Source organism: Nyctereutes procyonoides, unplaced genomic scaffold (assembly GCF_905146905.1).
Source record: "Nyctereutes procyonoides isolate TBG_1078 unplaced genomic scaffold, NYPRO_anot_genome, whole genome shotgun sequence".
Taxonomy (NCBI): domain Eukaryota; kingdom Metazoa; phylum Chordata; class Mammalia; order Carnivora; family Canidae; genus Nyctereutes; species Nyctereutes procyonoides.
In genome coordinates this window covers 67,201,144-67,222,506 of record NW_026575046.1, presented here as the reverse complement: position 1 = coordinate 67,222,506, position 21,363 = coordinate 67,201,144, and the positions used below count along the sequence as shown (strand labels likewise).

Genomic DNA, 21,363 nt, shown 5'->3' with positions numbered 1-21,363 from the left:
CGACTTGATACACATGCAGGGAGGCCTTTCTTTCAGCATCGGTGGAATTTAACTCTTAGCAAAGATGTTTCCTGGCCTGCAAAGTTTGCTAATGATTAGTTCCGTCCATCACCACCCCCACCCCTGGGCAGCTGGACCAAGCCTAGCATCCTCTCAAAGGCCAGCCAGGCCAGCAGGAGCTTCTTCTCTAGATCCTTAGGATCAAATCCTGGTGTGGCCAGCAGGCCCCATGCCGCCCCCCAGCCCTGCTTGGGACCAGCCCTTCTGCCTAGACACTACAAGTAGTGTTGCTCACCCATGTGGTACCAATTTGATCCAAATTTATGGCCACCGATCTACTTTAAATATGTTGTAAGATGCAAAGTGTGTTTAAAACATTACAACCTTGGCTCTCTTTCAAGGGGATGGATGGGTATTGTCAGACTATATGTGGATCACAAAACCTGGTGAGAGCTTATCTCCAAGCGTGTCGGAGCTGGTCCATCTGACATGGCAGCGGGGGGTGCATTGACGCACGGGCGGTCTGGGTGGTAAGGCTTGGGGTTCGCATGAAGGACCGTGACTGAAGCACACAGTCCCTTCCCGCAGGCTGGGGACTATGCGTTTTCAGGCCAGGGGAGGCAGGATGTGAGAGCCTCACGCCAGAGCTGCTTATAGCTGCGGTTACTTCCGCGGTTACTTACTGGAAGCTATGGGGCTCCCAGGGGAGAAGGTCAGATGGGCCCTAAGGTCAGATGTCTAGGGCACCAGGGTGAGGGTGAGAGGACCAGAAGCTTGCCCACCCAGCGCAAGTAGGCCCCCCTGACTCTACGGCCATGCCGGTCCTTCTCACCCCTCCCCAATCCTTCTACAAAGGGGCATGATCATTCCTAACCCTAACTTACAGATGAGTAAACTGAGGCCCAGAGAGGTGAGTCCAGGAAGTAGCAAAACCAAATCCTTACCCCCAAGGGACTTTACTCCATGGGCCTTATGAGCAAGGAGAAGGGATAGATGCCATCATAACCGATTTCCGGGAGGCCCCTCCTCCCCTAGAAAGAAAGAAGGTGGAAGCTGAGCTGATGTTCCTGAGAGAAAAGAGGCTGCAGCTGGATTCGGGCCTTTCTCAGAGCTTCCTAGCCTCTCTGTGAGCAGACCTTGGGGTCCTTGATGCATTTCAGTCAAGGAATCTGGAAAGTGGAGTGTTTTGTTCATTGGCACTGATCCCCCAAATTATTCCCCCAAGGAGTTTGCATAGTCCCGCGACTTCCATTAAAGGCAGGAGAAGACAGCCTGAATCAGGCCCCCACCACTGCCATTCCTGAGGCCCCCGTACCCGTCTGGCTCTCAGAGGGCCTGAGGAACCCCAAGCTGCACGCAGCATTCACGTGCTTGCAGCAGAGCACTCCATGCAGACGGAAGCTGTAGATGCAGGAGTCTTCTGGGGTGCGGACAGCACTTTCTTTCAAAACCATGAAATCCCACCGGGGACATGCAGACCATTTCAATTAAAGCAGATCTGGGATCTGAGACATGGGCCTCAGATTGGAGGCCTCGTGGGGGCTGAGAGTCTCACCCTACCGGCCTCCAGCCCCCAGCTTGTGCTCTCTGGGCCCTGTTTCTCCCACACTCCAAAGCCCACAGATTAATTAGAGCTGACTTTTCTTTTTGGAGCTAACTACAAAATCAACCGATCTCAAATCGAGATTACAAGCCAGCCGCCCTTCCAAAGCCCCGGCCTTCGATGGGGCGCCTGACCCCGGTAATTCCCCAGATTACTTCCTGCCGGTCCTAATTACCAGAGGACCTGGCATCTCCGTTCCTGCAGATCCAGTCCTCTCCTGTCTGAAGCTGGCTAGGGCAGCGAGGAAGGAAATGAGCTGCCTTTTCCTGGAAGGGAGTCCTAGGAACCCTTTAGGGCAGAAGGAGACGTGAGCCTGCCTTGCCTGCTTTCCCAGCCCAGGGAAGGGCCCTGGTCCAGGCAGAGGCCAGAGCCGCCCGCTGGCCTCCCCCTGCAGCCTTGCGCGCCCAGCTCTCAGACAGGTCTTCCTCCTCCCTGCAGAGAACAAAGAGTCTGTGTGTGGAGCTGCTTCATCGAGGGCCCTCCCCTGGTGCAGGGCTGCAGCGGGAGCTCCACACGAGGGAGGTCCATTCATCTCCCCACACTCCCCTGGCCTGACCCCTGCTTAGCTGGGGAGCTGACCTTGAAGCCCCCCACCTCCCTCCAGACTACGTCTTCTTGCCAAGTCCCTGCCCTGCTCATTCAACAAACAGTAAATCACCAATTAAGAGGCCACTCCCGCAGGACAGGAGTGTGGCCATTTTGTGCTCCAAGGAGCTGGCTTTCATCCTGTGATCTTGGTAAGCGGTGGGTCCCTCCACGGAAGTGGGGACCAGAATAGCCAACGTACTGAGGCCGCAAGGCGCTCCTATGCCAGGCTCAGCTGGAGAGGCCCCGGCATGGTACAAGTCAGGACTGGGAGGGGCCTTCCCGGTCATGGGAGGCAGCCCCCTCACTACCCACCTGTGCTCACCCAGTGCTCTCTGAGCCACAGTGACTGGAATCTACCCCTTCCTGGCCAGCAGTGAGGCACAGGTTCTTGGCAGCCTCTTGGCTAAAGAGCCAGGCTCCTCGGTGGTGGGATGTCCCGGCCTGGGGTCGCCGGCTTGATTCCACTGCAGCCTGTGCCAGCCATGCTCTGTGCACCTGCGCAGTGCTCAGAATGCCCACCTCCCCAGCTGCAGAGTGGCCCAGATAGCATCACTGGGGGCCCACTGGGGGGCCCCAGAGTCCTACTGGGAGGATAAGGAAAGGCAAAGATAGAGTGGAAAAATAGGAGACCTCAGACTTGGACTGACTAGGAGAACGCCCTCTGTACCTAAGACGAAGACACTTGCCAGTTAGTGAATCTAAATTCAGCACAATTCCAAACTTAGACCTTTCTTTTTAAGATTTTATTTATGTATTCATGAGGGACAGACAGAGGAGAGACATAGGCAGAGGGAGAAGCAGGGTCCCCTCGGAGTAGGGAGCCTGATGCAGGACTCAGTGCTAGGACCCCAGGATCACGCCCTGATCCGAAGGCAGACAGTCAACCACTGAGCCACCCAGGTGCCCCTCCAAACTTAAACCTTTTAAACAGGAACACTTTTAAGAAGGGAAATGTGGAAAAAGGAGCCTGTACATATGCCCTCACAAAGACAAACCGAGGGGAACCTGTACGAACAGAAGCATCATGGACCTCCTTTTAGCAATAGCCACCAGAAAGCCCCTTCTCGCTCCCTGCAGACAGGTGCCCTTGCCCACAGCCACCCTCAAGTCCTTGACAATGACTCTGCTCCATCTCACCTCACAAATCCAGGCATCGGCGCCTCCTGGCGTAGAACCGGGCCTGTCCCCAGGTCAGAGGTCAGGCTGGGGTAAGCCCAGCCTGATGAGAGTGGAATGAGCCTGCAGAGTGGGGTCAGCCTGGGGCACCCCTGCTTCCTGCCCGACAGAGGGCTGGGAGTGACGGAGGCCTGGGATGGGATCAAGAGAGCCTGGGTCATCTGCAGAATTAAGAGACTTGACCCAGAGGGCAAGGAAAGGGCAAAGGTCAGCCACACTAACGAGGTGGGCTGCCTGCTTAGGAGGCTCCAAGGGGCCCCGATTTCCCTGGGGCGGGTAGTTTTGTCTTTACACACAAGCCAGCAGCCCAGACTGAGGACAACCCCAATTAGCGGGGAAACCGTCAGTCCCGGGGTTCGCTCTGCACCGCTCCTGCTGAGACTGGAGACAGAAGCCCAGAGATGGGGCTCCAGCAGACTCCACCACCCCCCTTGCCGAAGCATCTGTGGCCATCCCTCAGGGGGGTGGAGGAGGAAAGCAGAGACCCACTGAGACCCCCTCCTACACCAGCATTTTCCCCACAAGCTCAACTCCCACCTCAGTGGCCTCGCTCTGGAGCTGCCCACAGACCCAGGGTCCCTCCCCAACTCTGACCTCAGGTAGGCGGGGCTGGGGGTGGCTGGAGAGAGGGTCAGAGCAGAGGTCTCTCATCTGGGTGGGTGGGAGGTCTCTGGTCTCCCACCCAGAGAGGGAAAGAGGCTTACCTAGGGTCACAGGGCCTCTCCTGACTCCCAGCCAGGTCCCCCAGCTGGAGGCGAGTAGAGGAAGGCGGGGCACTAAGAGAAGGTTAAGGGGAAGAGGAAGGGCCAGGCTGAGCTCCCCCCTGCACCCCCCACCCCAGTGTCCTCGGGGCTAAGTCAGTTGGGTTGGGCCAGCTGGAATGGCAGCAGGAGATCCTGGTCCTCTGAAGGAGAGAGTGGCCCTCAGCTGGCGCCTCTGAGGAGGGGGCTCTAACGATCCGCTACACTGGCCAGACTTCTGCCGAGGTCCTGTGGCACCCTCTGCTGGCCACAGAGAGACCTGGGCTGGCAGGCGGAGCCCTGCCCGGCTCCATCCTCCTGGCACAGGGCACACTTGTGGTTAAAGACTCAGTCTGCCCAAGAGCTGCCCTTCTATGCTGATCCCGTCACCCTCGTGGGGCACGGACCTGAGGGCCCCCCGGCAGAGAGGGGCTTTAGAATCAGCCCATCTGATGCTTGGGGTCGGCTTAGAGAAATGGGTACTTGGGCTTTGGCAAAGACCTGTGTTCAAATCCCTGCTCTGCATGACCTTAGCCGTTGTACCTGGCCCCTCTGAGCCAGTTTGTTTGCCTGTGAAACAGGGATAAAAATCCATGGCCACATTGGAGAGGAGTCTTGGAGACTGAATAGAGGAGAGATGTAAAGGCTTTAGCCCTGTGCCAGGCCCCTGGCAGACACAGTAAATGGCCTATAAGAGGCATTTCCCAGAATTTGGCAGCTGGGCCAGATCTCAGGCCCTGACTTGTCTGCTGCGCTCACTTCCTGAGGGCGGCTCCACTAACCTTGCCTGTGGCTCAGGGGTCCTGGTGGACCAGGGTGAGGAAGGGCTCCTGTGTTTGGAGCTAAAGCTTCTGGGCCTTTTGCAGAATTAAGAGGCTTAGCCCAAGGAGGATGGAGGTGAACCATCCCAGGCAGGCATTAGTTCGTTCCTGCAGATCACAAATGCCAAGTGGTCCCTGCTGCGCCCCGGAACCAGCACTGGGTTATGGAGCACAGCAAAAGGCTTCACAGAGGGGATGGTATTTGACCAGGGCCCCCAACAATGAACAGGGTGTTGAGTTGAGGGAACATCAGAAAGGCATAGAATTCTGGGGCACCCGCGTGGCCCAGTGGGTCGAGCATCCAACTCTTGGTTTCAGTTCAGCTCGTGATCTGAGGGTCGTGAGGTCCAGCCCCCCATCAGGGCATGGAGCCTACTTGAGATTTTTTCTCCCTTTCCCTCTGCCCTCCATCAAAAAGCACAATCATCCTGAAAATGAGGGGTGTTTCCAGGGAAACAGAGAATAGGTATCAGGATGTGAGGAGATAAGGCTGGGAAGGAAGCGAGGACGGAATGCCTGGCCCCCTTTCTAGAGTCAACGCCAAGGAGCGGCTGTTTTGAAATAAGGGAGTGTCATTGTCCGGCCTGGGGAGCTTACCCGGGTGCCAGCATGGAGACCCAGTCATGGAGGAGAGAGGTTGGGAGAAGTTCCAGCTTTGGCCAGCAGAAGGGTGGATAGGACTTCCCATAAGATGGCAGAGAAGGGATGAGGACAGCGGAAAAGATGCAGGCCGGGTGGGACCTGTCTCCCCCTCTGCCTTGTGAGCCTGTGGCAACTGCAGCCTGGCCTGAGGCCACCGCTCTTGGGTCCTGAGTGGGGAGGCCGGTCTGGGACACAGTCTGTCAGGACCCCGCGTTGCCAACCCCAACCTTCAGATGCCTTCAGAGACCTTCAGATGCCTTCAGAGGCTTTCAGATGCTGGGAGCTGCAGCAGCGGATGGCAGCCACCTGTCGCTGCAGGGCATTCAGAGCCCTGGCTGGGGCTTAGCTCATGGAGACGGGGGCTGCCCTCCTTCCTCTCCTGCGCACCACCCCCTTCTCTGACACAGTAGGTTAGTCTGGACTCGTCTTGACCTCCATTTGTCACCAGCTGTCCTTCCTGAACTCACACCTCCGCTCCACAGATTTGGCATTTTCACGAGGAGGTAAAAGAGGTCAAGGAGAAAGATGGGACACTGCTGAGGTTGAGAGCAAAGCCCACAATGTCCTGAAGCCACAGCTGTCTTGGTACCTCTGGATGAGTTCCAGGCAGTGCCCTGCCTCCACCCTTCACCCCCCACCCCGCAAAGCACAGGCTGGCCTTCTGCCACATAGGGCCAAGACCCACATGCCCTCAGAAGGAGTTAGATCCAAGGAAGCTGGGAGGAAGAGGAGCCCAGATGAAGAGGCAGGGGGGCAATCTGCCCTGTGGCCCCACCAGCAGGTACCACTAGAGCAAAGCTACTGGAGTGATAATGGAGCAAGAGGTGCTAGGTGGCAATGAGAAGGAGGGGTGCACAGCTGAGCAGCCACGTGCACACAGGCCAAGGCCTCGGGCGAGTAGGGTCCTCTTCTCAGCGTTTCTTTTCTTTCTTCCTTCAGGGAGAACGAGGCATGCCAGGGATGCCGGGCAAACAAGGAGCAAAGGTACCTGCCCCTCACCCCATCCCTCACAGCCCCTCCCTGAGCCCCAGCCAAGTTCTGGAAGCCCAGCTCCTTCTCCTTCCCATGTCGCTGCGAAGCCATGAAGACAGGGCACACATTTCCTCCCCCGCCCTCTCCCCTTGCCGTGCCAGCCTGCTCTTCCAGGCGGGGTGCTTCTGTCTGGTTCACGAGCGACACTCACCGGCGCCCCCCTGGTGGCCAGACCTCCTCCTCCTGGGCACCTCTGGGTCATCAAATAGTTTCTCCAGTAAAGCCTAGCTCTGGCTGCAGTCCCCTGCAGGGAGTAGGGACTCCCTACAAATCACCTCCTCTTGGGATTTATTAAGTGGTGCATTTGGCAGCCTCAAAGTGGTTGGTTTGAGCTCAAGATGTGAAAATCGGGTTCACTCCCAGCTGCTCCCTAGTGCATGAGGGCACAGGTCCAGAGAATTCTCTATAAGAAGAATCCCACCTGCACACCCAGAAGTCAGCCATCTCCCATTCTCCCCGTCCACGTGGCTCTCCCTTCCACCCCCTTCCCTTCCCATCTCCTCCTCCACCTTTCTTATCCCACTGAAGCCCTCCCCACATTGCACCCCAGAGATGCACCCCCACCTGGACACACATGGGCTCCCCGTCAGGAGGGCCTGGATGCTGAGGAGGTGGGCAGGGAGCCTGAGGGACTCACCTGTGCTGCTCAGAGCCTCTTCCTTCCTCGGGGCCAACGCTTCCTGTGCCAGACTCAGCCACCCACCTTTGCTGAGGGATTGCACCTCACATCCCCTTGAGGGGAGCCTGGGATGCTGGCCGCTCCCTCTGGTGCTTTGCCCCAACTGCACAAAGTCACCATGCCTTTTTCTTCTCTTGTCCAGGGAACTCCTGGAATTGCTGTGGCCGGGATGAAGGTTAGTGGAACGTTATCACTCAACACATTAGGGGCAGGATAGGAGGAAGGGGAGAGGAAGACAGAGTTGGGGCTTCAGGGACTCAGTGGGGTGGCCACTGGACCAAGGAGGGGACAGGATTCAGAAACCTTCCTCTTAAGGCAACACTGATGCCATTATGCACAACTTGAACAAGAGACATTTAACTAAGCCTCGCAGAGTAAGTAGGAAAGGTTTACGAGCCTCAACGAAAGGGCTCACCACCCTGCCAGTGTGCAAGGGAACCCAGCCCTTTCCTTTATGCTTCAGAATTCAGCAGCTCTGTGCTTGCAAAGCTCCCAAGAAGAGAGCAGGAGTCCTGCCCCTGAACCCCACCCTAACCGCCCATTTGGTTGGCAGGCAGATGGGTGAGGACCCCCAGAAGCACAAATGTAGATCTCCCGGCAGGTCCGTGGACAGGGGCCACTGTACTGTGTCCAAAGCAGATGGCCATTCCTTCCTCTCCCTCCTTGTGGGGTGCCTCACTGGCCCTCACCCTTGCCATATCCCTCACTATAGGGAATTGAGGCCCAGAGGCCTCCTCTGGCCTGGGACCTGAGGCCTAGGCAGAGGGAAGCCCTGTGCTGGCCAGATGCTTTACCTAACCCCATGAGGACCTTTGCTCATTTACTCCTGCACTGTCTCTTACTCCCTCTCCCTCACCTCTTTATCTGAGTTTTCTTTTTTTCCACACAGGGTGAGCCAGGGACCCCAGGAGCCAAGGTACGATACAGAGGGAATGTTCTGGGCTACACGGAGCATCACACATGGGGTGGAGGTGGCAGTGGCTGCTGTTGTTATGCTCTCCGTCCCCCTGAGGCTGACCCGGAGCTGGGGACCTGACTGAGCAGAGGAGGGCCCACGCAGGCAGGGCTTGCTTGTCAGGAATGCCTTCCCCTCCCCGGATCCTGGCCTGGAGCTCGGTCAGTTTGCCTGCACACCAGCTCCAGCACGTAACTGTTGCCCCCTGTGCCTGCAGGGCTCTCTCTCTTGTCTAGTTTTATAAGGGATGTCACATGAAAAAAGTTTCCATGCCAACTATGTTTGGGAAATACAGAGATAAAAATATTTCACAGGGTTGTTCCCCCACACACACACACTGCAGGCCTTTTTAGAGCCTTTAAGATGCTCTGTGTACATTGGGAAGCTCTAAAACTGTTATCTCTGGCACAGCATTTTCAAACTACTTGACTAGAGCATCCTTTTTTTAAGAGGAACATTTCATGGGGCCAGTATTCTGGAAATGCTGGTTTACAATCACTGTCCACCGTAGTCTTCACCACCACCACCCCTAATCCTCTTATCAGTGACTTTCTCTTCTTACCCCAAAGGGTGACCCAGGAGCAGCAGGGAAGCCGGGGCCCCCAGGTTTGCCAGGAAAGAGGGGGCAGAGGGTAGGATACTGTGTCTCTGATTGTGTGTCCCCTTCATACAGGCCTCTGCTGGTCCTCCCACCCCCTGCCCTACCCCCAAGCCTGGAGTGCCGCCTGCAGTGTGTCCCTGGGAAGGGGGGAGTGCCAAGATGGCCTAGCTCAGGAGCATACCCTCCCTCCTCGGAAGCATTGTTTTCCAGGAGGAAAGAGCAGCAGAAGGAAGGCCTTCCTTCCCTCCATCCCCACTCCCTGGGGGCCTCTGTAGGGCAGCACCTGCATCCCTTCCCTTTAGACTTGGCCTGTTTCAGGGCATGCCCAGCTAAGGCACAGCAGGCACAGTCCAGGCACAGCCCAGGCAGGCCTGCTGGGGCCCCAAGAACCACTTCCCTCCAGTCACCTGGGCCTCCCCTAGCTTCCTCCCCTCCCTTGACGAGCTTCAGGCTATTTTGTCATTCAGCTTCTACCCAAGGGCAGGTGGCAAGGGGATGACACTTAAAGACCTGGTGTGGCACCCTCTGTGTCTCCAGGTGGCAAATTATGCCCCGGAGCCCTCAATTTATAATATTACCTACAAGAACCAGCAGCCATCAGGCTGTAGGGAGAGGGGCTCTAGCGCTGACCTGGTGGGGTACTCTTGGAGCGCTCTCCTGATATGGGACACTGTGAGTGCACATGCCATCTTCATGGTGTTGAAGATGGAGCTTCAGGAGGCTTGGGGAGCAGACCTGCCTCTAACACTTGAGGCGATGAGGGGGGCTCATAGCCACGGAGCCTCTTCATCTGTGCAGTGAGAGCAGGGCTCCATGATGCATGTCATGGAGGGGAAAGTTCTTCAGGGTAGAAGAGGATAATGGGGGAGGCGGTATTAGTTTACTGGAGCTTCCATAACAAAGGACCACAGAGGATGTGGCTCAAACAGAATCTGGAGGCTGGAAACCTGAGATCAAGTTGTGGGCAGGTCGGTTCCTTCTGCAGGTTATGAAAGAGAAGCTGTTCCACGCCTCTCTTCTCGTGTCTGGTGGTTTGCTGGCATCCTTGGTGCCCTGTGGCTTGTAGAACTGCCACCCCAATCTCTGCCTTCATCTTCACATGGTGTTCTCTCCGTATCCATGTCCTTGTCCAAATTTCTCCTTTATGAGGACACCAATCCTCTGGGATTAAGGGCCCACCCTACTCCAGTATGACCTCATGACCCCGCTGATTACAACTGTAATGACCTTATTTCCCAAGAAGGTCACACTCTGAGATACTGGAAGTTAGAACTTCAACATACGAATTTTGGGAGGACACAAGTTAACCCATCACAGGAAGCAAACTCCTCAAAATAGTCCTCCAAAGGAGAAGTCTAGCTAGATGGGTTTTGTCTTCCCTGGAGGCGGGGAGGAGGTAGGCAGAGACCGGGAGCCTCTAAATGCTGGACATTTAAAAAAATGAAAAGAGCAAAGCGGTTAAAAGGAAAAGCTTCCCCCAGCTACTGGCCTTCTAAACTGCTCGCCTCTCTCCAGGAGATTCCCAAAAGGAGCTAAATGCTCTTGCTGCCTCTCGCTTCGTAAATGATGAGGATATGGAAGCAGAACAATGATACAGGTCCTCCCTCATCAGTGTGAAGTGGCTCAAGGAAGGAGTCGGGTGCAGGTGGGGGTCTGGGGGGAAACGGAGTCTTTCAGGAAATGGCCCACAGAGGGGCAGGGAGGCAGCAGAGAGGAAGCCAAGGCTAGATGCTGGTGGGGCTGGTGCCTTCCCAGTCGGCCTGGAGAAACCCTTCCTCACCTTGCACCATCTGCATTTCCCCCACAGGGCGAGAAGGGGACTGCAGGCCCCCCCGGGCTACTCGGCCTCCTGGGGCAGAAGGTGGGTATTGGCAAGCTCTGAATGGTGGCTTCTATGCAAAGGTCTTGTGTTCATCTGCACCCACATTCCCGACCCTGAACATTCACATGGGCCCCAGCACTGGAGGCGTCCCTCCCAGACTGGGAGGAAGCAGCTAGAACACAGCCGGATTAGTGTCTGGGGTACCGCTTGGGAGGCCCAGATGGGCAAAAATGCTCATATGCAAAGACCAGTAGCTGTACCTTGTCAGATTTCTTTGCACCAACTCTGAAAATGTGCTCCCTAGTACCTGAGTTCCATAAGACATTCCATTAAAAAAAGAGAGAAAAGAAAACACTTGAGGTCAAATTAATGTGGGGAGAGCTGCATGAGGCAGGCCCCCTTGCAAGGTCCCAGGGCACTTTAGCCAGGCAGAGGCTCAGAGCACCCTGCCGTGAAGGAGCCTGTCCTGCCTCATTTTACTGCGCCTTCCGTAACAGTCCTTTGGCCACCAAACCCTTTTTGTCACATTTCAAATATTCCCCACCCACTGAAGCAGGGGTTCTGTGGACACACTTTGAGAAACAGAGTCTAGACCCAAGGCATGATGGGTCTCTGGTTTCAGCTCCATTCCTGTTCCCCAGCGACAGCCAGAGGTCCATTCTCTCCTCAGTGCCCATGGCCAGTGAGACCAGGCCGGGCTTCTGAGGGCCTCTGTGCCCAGCCTGGGCTGAGGGGCAGTCTGCTGCCCCTACTCCTTGGAACTGGGAGGGGAGAGAAGACAGGGATCGGCCACACCCCTCTGGAGCTAGGCAGACCAAAGTGACGGTTACTCTCCCACTCTCCCACACTTCCACCCCCAGGGAGAAAAAGGTGATGCTGGCAACTCCATTGGAGGAAGCAGAGGGGAGCCGGGCCCCCCAGGGCTCCCGGGGCCCCCAGGTCCAAAGGTGAGTTTCCCTGGGGTCTGCGCTCAAGGGGGATGCTGACTGTGGCCTTTATCTTCAGCCCATTCTTGGGGACTCTGTTCTGGGTACCTTGCCTTCTATTCTGCTCCAGATGTGTGGTTTTCCCATGGATTCTAGAAAGGCGATTTGGGCTGAGCTCCTGATTTTAAGTGGTGACAGTCTGACTATCCAAGAGAAACAGAGGGCAGATGGATGGTCCCAATGATTCAAACAGCTACAAGGTAACCAAGTCAGCGACAGACGACAGACGGCTGCAGGGCCTTAGGACAGCCACAAGGGCCTCCCACCCAGGGACAGACGGCTGCAGGGCCTTAGGACAGCCACAAGGGCCTCCCACCCAGGCTCTGAATACGAGATCAGTGATCAGCTGGGCCCCACCTGGTGCTGGCACACGGGGGAGGGGGCTGGTAGCCGCAGGGGGTCAGCTGCCCTCACAGTCCTTAAACTGGGGGAAACTGCTGGGATGAGACATGGGTTTCCTGAAGCAGACGCCTCCTGCGCTGCTTGGTTTTATTCCAGGAAGTGAGGAGGGCCTCCTTCTTAGCTTATGAGGACTCGTTATATGATCACAGACAATACACACATTCATTGCACCGACATATATCAAGGGGCTGCTGTGGGCTGGGCCCCACCGGGGCTGTGAGGCCGTAGAGAACCTGCTCTCAGCTTGCTCACCAAGCAGCAGGAGAAACAGGCCCACAATTCATAGTGGCAGGAGCCAGAAGGAAGCCCACAGGACGCAAGCTGACGTGGCAGGAAGGTCTCGAGCTAACCCCCATGTGCCCACCTCTCTGACCGTGGTGGGAACAGAGCCTCCCTGGCTTGAGCACCAGCTTGTCCACAGGGTGGGCCTGCCAGCCGGGCTCTGGGCCATCCCCAGGGTTGGAGTCCGTCCCCGCAGGGCATGGGTACCTTGGCACATCTTGGGTCTTGATTTGGGTTTGGGGAAGCCTGGTCACTACTATCCCTGCTCCCTGGGACACAAGAGAGGAAAGCTAGAAGGCCGTTCCCAAGTGCATGTCCTCCTTCAGGGCCACGGGCAGTGCTGACTAAGGGGAGTATGTGCAGGGGACCTGCTACCCTCCTAGGCTTCCCGGGGCCCCTCCCTACTCACCCAGAGCCTGCACGGTCCCCTCCGTCTCCCAGGCAGGACCTGATGAGGTGTGCCTTCCCAAGTGTTCCTGCCTCCCTGTAGTTAGGGATGGGGGACAGTCCACACCGGGGGGGGGCGCAACAGGGTTGGCATGTGGGTGAATCAACTGAGGAGGGCCTGGCCCTGCAGGTGAACCCCAACAAGTGAGGCAGAACACAGAGGAGGAAAGGGGCAGACAGGGAAGGCTTCCAGGAGGAGGTGAGACCCAGGCTGGGCCCACAGGTAGGTGGGAGTCAGATGAGTAGAATGAGGTGAGGTAGTAGAAGCCTGTGCAGGTGAGGACGGAGACCCAAAGACACCTACCACCCGGGACGTCAACAGCAAGGCCATTCCCCGGCCCCTCAGACAGTTGGCCAAGCTGCCCTGCGTGCCCTCAGCCCGTGTCTCTCCTCTTCCCCAGGGAGAAGCTGGTGTTGATGGCCAGGCCGGCCCCCCAGGACAGCAAGGAGACAAGGTACAGGGGCTCCCAGTTCTGAGATGAGGGTCGGCTTGGGAGTTCAAGCCGCAGCTCAGGGCGCTCAAGAGTGGTGGCCGTCCCTGCAGCTGGACCCCCAGGGCGCAGAGCTGACGGGCCATGGCTCCTGGTGGCCGTCGCTCCTGCCGGCTGGGGAGAACCTTCCACTGAGTCAGCTGTCATGCAAACGCTGGCCCAGGGATGGACCCAGAGCCCCTGCTTCTGGTAGCTTCCACACCACTGGGAAAGGTGGGGCTCCCACTCCTCTCCAGCTACTTCCTGTGGGAGGGTCAGGCTGGTGCTGCCCTGGCCTTCGCAGGTGCAGTGGGGGCAGGGAGGTGAGGGGCAGGTTACCAGCAGGTGGCAGTGGCTCGACACTCCCTGAGCAGGCCAGCCATGGGTCCTGAGGAGTTATATTAAAGGGTCTCTTGGGGCGCCTGGGGGCTCAATGGTTGAGCAACTGCCTTCGGCTCAGGGTGTGATCCTGGGGCCCTGGGATCGAGTCCCGCATCGGGCTCCTTGCAGGAAGCCTGCTTCTCCCTCTGCCTGTGTCTGTCTCTTTCTGTATGTCTCATGAATAAATAAATAAAATCTTTAAAAAAGACAAACAAAACTTTAAGGGTCTCTTGACCCTTTACATTTACTTTCTGTCTTGATTTTTAAAATTTGTCTTTACTGTTAACATTGCCCCAAAACAACTGCAGTGTGGTTTGTTTTCATTTATTCCCCTGAGCTCTGTCCTGCTTCCAGCAGGAGCAACCCCCGCCCCGCCCTGTGGGGAGGTTGAGGTCTCCTACTGCCTTATGCAGCCGCATCCCTCCTTCCTTCCTGCGGTTTGGGGCTGTCACATGCAGAGAGGCCCCTGAGGAGCCTGTGGTCCCTCCATGGCAATTATTGAACATTCAGGCGATTGGCAAAAAGCTCCTGAGCTCTTCTTGCTCCTTGCGCTGAATGGAAATAAAGAGAAGCAAAGGGCCTGGTCTCTGTGCCCAAAGAGGAGGCTAAGGTAGGGACTGGGGAGAGGTGGCCAGGCAGACACAGTGGAGTCCCGCACAAGGAACCCAGGACAGAGGAATGTCCTTCAGCGAGAAGACAGAGGAGCCCAGAGGTGCTGGGAGGCACAGAGGAGGGCAAGCAGGGGGAGATGCTTCCCGAAGGGGAGGTCATGCCCAGAAAGGTCTGCAGCCTCTGGGCCTGAGCTAAAATGAGCCTCCTGGGCCCATCTGGGGACATCAGGCTCTCTCGTACCCAGCTCTGTCCCCATTTCACTCCAATTTTGTCGTGCAACAGGGGGAGCCCGGAGCAGCTGGAGAACAGGGACCAGCTGGCCCCAAGGTACGTGCGTCTCACCCGGAGTCAGAGCACACAGCGTGAAGTGGCTGGACTCCAGGTCTTAGGGGGAGGAAGGGAAAGAGTCTTCTTCCTGCAGACGTGGCGGCTGTGATGGGACTCAGCCGTCACATCTAGTCCAGAGTTGTCTCGTAGAGTCTCTGTGTTGGTTCTAGAACCTCTGGGCATCCCCTCTGGGTGTGGGGAATCCCCGGCCAGGCCCCCATCCCGCAGCTCTAGGTGCATCTGCGTGCGGCTGGGCGCAGCACCCCCTTGCCTACAGCCCCGTCTAGCTGAGAGCGGGCACCCGTTGCCCTCCCAGCCCTACAGGCCCTGGCCTGGAGTTAAGACCGCCCTTGTCTTGCAGGGCACCAAGGGGGAGCCAGGGAAAGGAGAGATGGTGGACTACAACGGGAACATCAATGAGGCCCTCCAGGTGAGCGGGAGCCAGCCCAGAGACGGGAGATTGGGAGGTGCTCCAGGGGGCGCTGCACCACAGCCCTGATGAGGGGCCGCTTCAACACCCCAACTAGTGTCCTTGAGGCCAGGCTATTGGACAGAGCTTCCAGGAGAGCGATCCCCTTGCTCCCTCTCCCTCGGCCTCTGCTTCCAGCTTCCAGGCAAATGCTGCGCCCCCCACCCCTCATTTGGCAGCCAGGTGGCCTGGCTCTTGGTCTGGCAGGGCTAGCAGGTTATCCTGGCTCTGGGGAGCTGGGCACCATCACTGGGACATCCTGACGCCCTGTGGGGTGCTGGCCCATCCAGGGTTCTGGAGCCCCATGTCTTCAATACCCCTTTCGCAGATAGAATCTGTCTTTCTGAAACATGTCTCCCTTTCATGTCAGTTCAGTCATGTTCCAAGTTCGTATGATGCCCACCTTTTACGACAAGGCTATTCCACGCCAGCACTGTTGCCAGTTAAGGCTGGGTCATCTTGTTGGGAGTTGTGGGGGAAGGGTGCCCTGTGTGCTGTGGGGTGCCTCACAGCATACCTGGTTTCTACCCACCAGTTGCCAGTAGCACCCCAACCCCGGTTATGACAACCAAAACATGTCTCCAGGCATCACCAAATGTCCCCTGGGGGCCAACCCCCACCCCTGGGTTGAGAACCTCCCATTTAAGGAAACTTTGTACCTCCATGAATCCCTTTACACAGTGTGCGATCCTGTCTGCGTGACATGGTCCCTCTGGTTTCTTGTGTGGCTCCGTATTCTGCTATTCCACATTTGTTATTTACAAGGAAGAACATCAGAGCCTTGGAATCTGGGTTTGGGGGGAAGAGGGAAGAACAGGGGAGGGTCCCGGTCAGTGATTAGAGAGAAGAAGAGCTGTTGTGTCCTCTTTGGCCAAGTGAAGGGAAGTTAGCAGTCCCTTTCAGGGCTTGCCTGAGTCTGTTGTAGGACAGCCTTGGTGAGCTGTAGGGAGTCCTTTGTCCAGTGACTGTAAGCCTGGGGAGAGGTGGGGGCGGCATGGGGTTGGGAGGCAAGGAGCCCACCGAGAGGACCTACCCCTACTGTGCTCCTAAGGGGGTGCCCAGCTCCCATGTTTCCACGCCTGGGCCAAGGGGACCCTCCAGATGGTTCTTGACTTGTTCTTCAACTGATTGCGTGGCATTGGTTTTTAGGAGATCCGAACGCTGGCCTTGATGGTAAGTCTTCCTCTTTCCCTTGGGCATTGGGCTGAGGGCTGGAGGGCTGGGGCTGGGGGCCGGAAGCAGGAGGCTGGGGCTGGGCAAGGACTTGAGGTCCGGCCTCCAGAAGCAGGTGCAGGGCTGCTGAGTTAGGACTGACCCTGAAGTGCCAGGGCAAAGGGTGATCCGAGCCTGAGCAGGGGCTCTCCGGAGCCTCCCCAACCCGGGGTCCTGGCTGTCCCCTGGAGCAGCTCTTCACCCACTCCACTGCAGACTCTTGTCGCAGCGTAAATGCTGGTTCTCCACACAGCTGCAGCAAGAAGATGGAGGTACAGAGGAGGACGCTTTTGTGTTTCTCCTTATACTCAACCTTCAGCTAATAAAATCCATAACCCTAAAAAATCAGTAACTACTTAACCTGCACTTTTCACCTTTCCTAGAAATCAGTCTCCTTTTCTGCACTTGGAAAACCAGTGAATTCCAAGCCCAGATTTTGCATGTGTACCTACTCCCAGTGACAGGCCTATGGATATTTGTAGTGAATATTTATGATTAAAACCACTACCATGAGGTTTAGCTTCCAGGCAGAGAGCAGAAAGGAGATCTCAAGGTTCTCAAAACTATTGGAATTTCATTTCACTTAATATTTTTATTTTCATTTTTTAAAAAGATTTTATTTAGGGGCACCCGGGTGGCTCAGTGGTTGAGCATCTGCCTTTGGCTCAGGTCATGATCCCAGGGTCCCGGGATCAATTACCACATCAGGCTCCCTGTGCACAGGGAGCTTCTCCCTCTGCCTGTGTATCTGCCTCTCTCTCTGTGTCTCTCATGAATAAATAAATAAAATATTTAAAAATAAAAGTACAAAATAAAGATGTTATTTATTCATTTGAGAGAGAGAGAGAGAGAGCAAGAGCAGGGGGGAGAGGCAGAGGGAGAGGGAGAAGCAGGGAACCTTACCCAGAGCTCCATCCCAGGACCCTGGGATCATGACCTGAGCCGAAGGCAGACCCTTAACCCACTGAACCACCTAGGTGCCCCTCATTTCACTTAATATTTTTAGTGGCCATGTGCCACAGAACACTCAGGAGGTACAAACCCAGACTCAAACGCCGATCACATCATGCCCCAACCCCAGAGCTGATATTAACATCACATGATTCTAGAATCAATGAACTTCATCAGGGGACATTAAAATATATTATTTGAAATAGCTATGCAAAGCAAAACTCCCACCCCTATCCTCAGCCCCTGGACACCACTGATCTTTCTGTCCTGGTGGATTAGATCTGCATTTTCTGGAGTGTCCTCTGAGTGGAATCATGCAGTGTAGTCATCTGTGTCTGGCCTCTTTTGCTCAGCATAGAATATCTGGGTTCCATCCGTGGCAGGTCATGCACATGTGCTTGGTTCATTTTTGTACTGCTGAGTAATATTCCATTGGATGGGTATAGCCAACCTGCACCTGTTTTGGTTTTTCTTTTACATTTTTTAAATTTAAATTCAATTTGCCAGCATATAGTATAACACCCAGTGCTCATCCCATCAAGTCAACCTGCACCCGTTGATGGATATTTGCATTGTTTCCTGGAGGCATTTTTAAGTCCCTGTCAGGGAAGGTGAGATTTATCTTATTGGAGCCCAGGGGTGCTCAGAGGGAGGTGGAGGGAGAGGCTGGTAGGCATGGCTCCAGGAGCTCCCCTGCCCCCTGCCACTCTAACCCAGACACCCTCAGTGCTTCTCCGCTTTACATTGTGGGGACCCCGTGCTATTTCCTTTGTAAAAAAAAAAAATAAAAAAATGTTTCTGCCACTGATGTTCGAAAATTGTCAACTTCCATAAAGCAACCTCCACTTACACCCCTCTGGCAATAGGCCGCCCCTCCTTGGTTGGAAAATTCTTCCACAGGACTTTTTTTTTTTTATTTTGTAGGGGCCCCCTGGTCTTCCTGGGCAAATCGGCCCACCCGGAGCCCCAGGGATCCCAGGCCAGAAGGTAACACTTGTCTTGACAAGGATGCAGACCCTGCAGAGGCACTGCGTGTGTCCCCAAGTGCGGGAGCCAGGGGGTGACCCTCCCATTGTCCCTGCAGAGCCATCTGGCCATCACCGCCACCTGGCCTCTGATTTCTCCTCCTGCTCTGTCCTGCCCGCGTCGCAGCCGCCCCCACTCCTGCTGCCTCAGCTTTGCCATTTTTCCCTCTGCTGTCTGACTTGGGCTCCTGTCACTCACAGGCTCTTCTGAGGTGGTGGAGCTTGGGTCTAGACAAGCCAGTGCTTGTGGGGACCCCAAGCCGCCCATCAGGGAACATGGCACTTGAGCTCCTCCCTCTGGCTTCCTGCCCCTGCTCCCCTTTACATTCTGCCCCACCCCAGGGATTTTCTCAGAAGGTCCTGCATGTTTGCACCTTTGTCCTCTGCTCACGAGGGCCCCTGCCCTGAAGTTCCTTTCCCCCTTCCCTACTTTTCCAAGTCCTGATATTTCAAGCCCAAGTCAAAGGCCACCTCTTCCATGAAGCCTCCCCTGATCTACCAGGCAGGACTCACTGCCCTTTCGTCTCTGCTCCTCTCATAGCATCATCCTGTCTTGATGGTGTGGCTCACTGTTTACTGGCCTCAAACACAGAAGAGAGGCCTCCTTTATCTCCCACCCTGACCTCAAGAAGGGGATTGGGTTGATGCCACGATGCAGGGAGCTCCCTGTAGGGCAGGCAGGACAGGAGGGCAGGGGCGTGGAGGTGGACTGGGAGGCAACACCCCTCACCAGGCATACCCAGAGTCCTCAGAGCCTGCGTGTGGACTGGGAAATGTGGACTGGGAAACCACGAGGTCCTTACTCAGATCCAGCTGCCCGCTGCACTGACCGCAGGCCTTGGGCACACAGCTCTGCCTTGGGGTGCTCACCTGAAATGGAGCCAGTGCAACTACACAGCTCCTGGGTGACCCTGGCACGTAGGAAGTGTGCCGTGAAGGACAGTTATTCTTCTCTGCTCTGAGACTGACCTTCGGTCCTTCTGGCCACAGGGCGAGATCGGACTCCCAGGCCCTCCAGGACACGATGGGGAAAAGGTAAGAACAGATGCTCCCCCGAAACGAGCCTCCGAAGGTGGACCTTGACCTGGGCTGACCGGGGATGATGGGGGGGTGGGGGCAGAAGGTTCTGGAAGAGGCCTAGGTGTGAGCCTTGTGGGGAAAGGAGTGTGGAAGTGTGGGGGCAAACCCTGCAGAAGCCTGAGCCCCACACTGCTGGCCCCAGAGGAGCCAGGAATACCTGACTGGGATGGGCTGGGGGGCTTCTCCGATTCCGAGGGAGGTGCACAGGCTCTTCACCCGGGCCAGTCGAGCACAGAAGAGCCATGTCCTTTGGACCTCCCATTCTTTCATGCTCTCTCTCTCTTTCCTCCATTGGTGTATACAGTAAGTGTTGCTAATGTTTTCTAAAGGGACCTCGAGGCAAACCAGGAGACATGGGCCCCCCCGGCCCCCAAGGCCCCCCAGGAAAGTCTGGACCTGCAGGAATGAAGGGAGAAGACGGACACACAGGGAGCCCAGGAGAGAAGGGGGAGAAAGGGGAGACGGGACAGGCAGGCGCACCGGTGAGTGCCAGGGTGGGCTGGCCAGGACTCCACCCTGGGGTGCATGCATGCGCAGGTGCACCCCCAGCATGGCTTCTGCGGGGTGCTTGCTGCAGCTTGGGCTAGAAGCCTGGAGCCTGGAGCTGGGGGCAGGAGACTCACCCGGGTTTCCCTCAAGCCCCTTGCTTTATGGAGGCCAATTGCCCTCCTCAAGAGAACTGGGTCTGCTCTGTCATCTCCCGTGTCCTTCGGAAAGTCACTTGGGCCTTGCAGGACCTCTGTTTTCTCATCTCTAAGATGTGGGTGGTAATGCCCTCCCTGGATACTTCACTGGCTTGTTGGGAAGGAGATGAGGTCATAGGTGTAAACCTGCCTTTTTGGAAAGTATGCAGAAGCCCTACACCCAGGAGAGGCTGCATGTACAAAAAAAGGAGGGGGGGACATTACCCAGTCCAACAAGGCTGCTGACTTGACCTGAGAGTCTTCTCTGGACTTCAGTGGCATGTCATCTGTGAAATGGGCACCATCCTAGACACCCGCCCTTGGACGAAGGGAGCCACGCGTGCATGCCACAGTTGGTCACAGATGCTCAAATGATGACCTCGCTCTTGACTAACAGAGATCTTTGTCGATCTGTAGGGTCTAGACGGCCCAACTGGGGAGAAAGGAGAACCAGGTGGCCAAGGGAGACCCGGAGCAACAGGATTGCCCGGCCCTATCGGGCTCCCGGGATTTACAGTAAGGCGAGAGGGCGGGGTATCAAGGTTGTCAGCAGGCCCCTGTGAATGAGGGCACACAAGCAAGGGTGCACTCACGGTGGTCACCAGCCTAGCGGATGCCTGGCACTGCAACGAGGCTGCACTAACCCCCCTGGCATGCCTGACCTCTTGGGGGAAGGGTCCTTTTGATGAACAGCCAGTCTGTGAGGAGCACTGGAGTGTGGATCTTGGCCTCAGAATCCTCCTCTTAGAATAATAAAGAACCTCAGAGGTCAACCAGTCCCACCTCTGACCCAGTGCAGGAGTCCCTCAGGAGCCACTAACGGGGGCTGCCCCACCCAGCCCGGACAGACTGGCAGCTCCTGGCCTCCTGATGTGTCCCCTCCAAGGAGGAGCAGCTCCAGGCTGGAGGACATGCTCCTGGATATGTTGTGGAAGTTTCCTCGTTCACCTCCCACCGCTGGCCCTCGCCCTGTTCCCAGAGCCATAGTCATTTCTGTAGCTGCGTAACAAATGGCAAATTCAGCGGCTTAAAATGATGTGCACAAGTGATCTCACCATTTCTGAGGGTAGGGGGTCCAGGCTTGGCATCACGGGGTCCTTTGCCCGAGGGCTCGTGAGGCTGCAGGCAGGCTGTTGACTCACCTGGATCTTCTTCCAAACTCACTGCTGTTGGCGTGACTTAGTGCCTGGCCATAGCAGGACGGAGTCCCTCGGCTCCTAGGGGCTGCCCACGGTTCCTTGCCAAAGGGCTCTTCCCCAAGACAGGCAGGTCACATGCTTGTCCAAGGCCAAGGCCAGCAGGAGCCTCTGAGTGCCTGCTGCCAACACAGGGCCATGTGTGTGTGCACACGTGTGTGTGTGTGTGTGTGTGTGTGTG

The 21,363-nt window shown here is 56.4% G+C and overlaps 1 protein-coding gene across 1 annotated transcript in view; it reads left to right on the top strand.

Moving 5' to 3' along the window:
* COL13A1 (collagen type XIII alpha 1 chain) overlaps positions 1-21,363 on the top strand; it is an 80,248-nt gene that overhangs the window by 34,742 nt on the left and 24,143 nt on the right. The window contains exons 15-27 of the mRNA XM_055325774.1: positions 6,510-6,554; positions 7,424-7,456; positions 8,171-8,197; positions 10,645-10,698; positions 11,520-11,606; positions 13,178-13,231; positions 14,522-14,566; positions 14,928-14,996; positions 16,185-16,208; positions 18,123-18,185; positions 19,214-19,258; positions 19,633-19,785; positions 20,404-20,502. Of these exons, the coding sequence (XP_055181749.1) occupies positions 6,510-6,554; positions 7,424-7,456; positions 8,171-8,197; positions 10,645-10,698; positions 11,520-11,606; positions 13,178-13,231; positions 14,522-14,566; positions 14,928-14,996; positions 16,185-16,208; positions 18,123-18,185; positions 19,214-19,258; positions 19,633-19,785; positions 20,404-20,502 (798 nt within the window). The remainder of the gene's footprint in view (positions 1-6,509; positions 6,555-7,423; positions 7,457-8,170; positions 8,198-10,644; positions 10,699-11,519; positions 11,607-13,177; positions 13,232-14,521; positions 14,567-14,927; positions 14,997-16,184; positions 16,209-18,122; positions 18,186-19,213; positions 19,259-19,632; positions 19,786-20,403; positions 20,503-21,363) is intronic.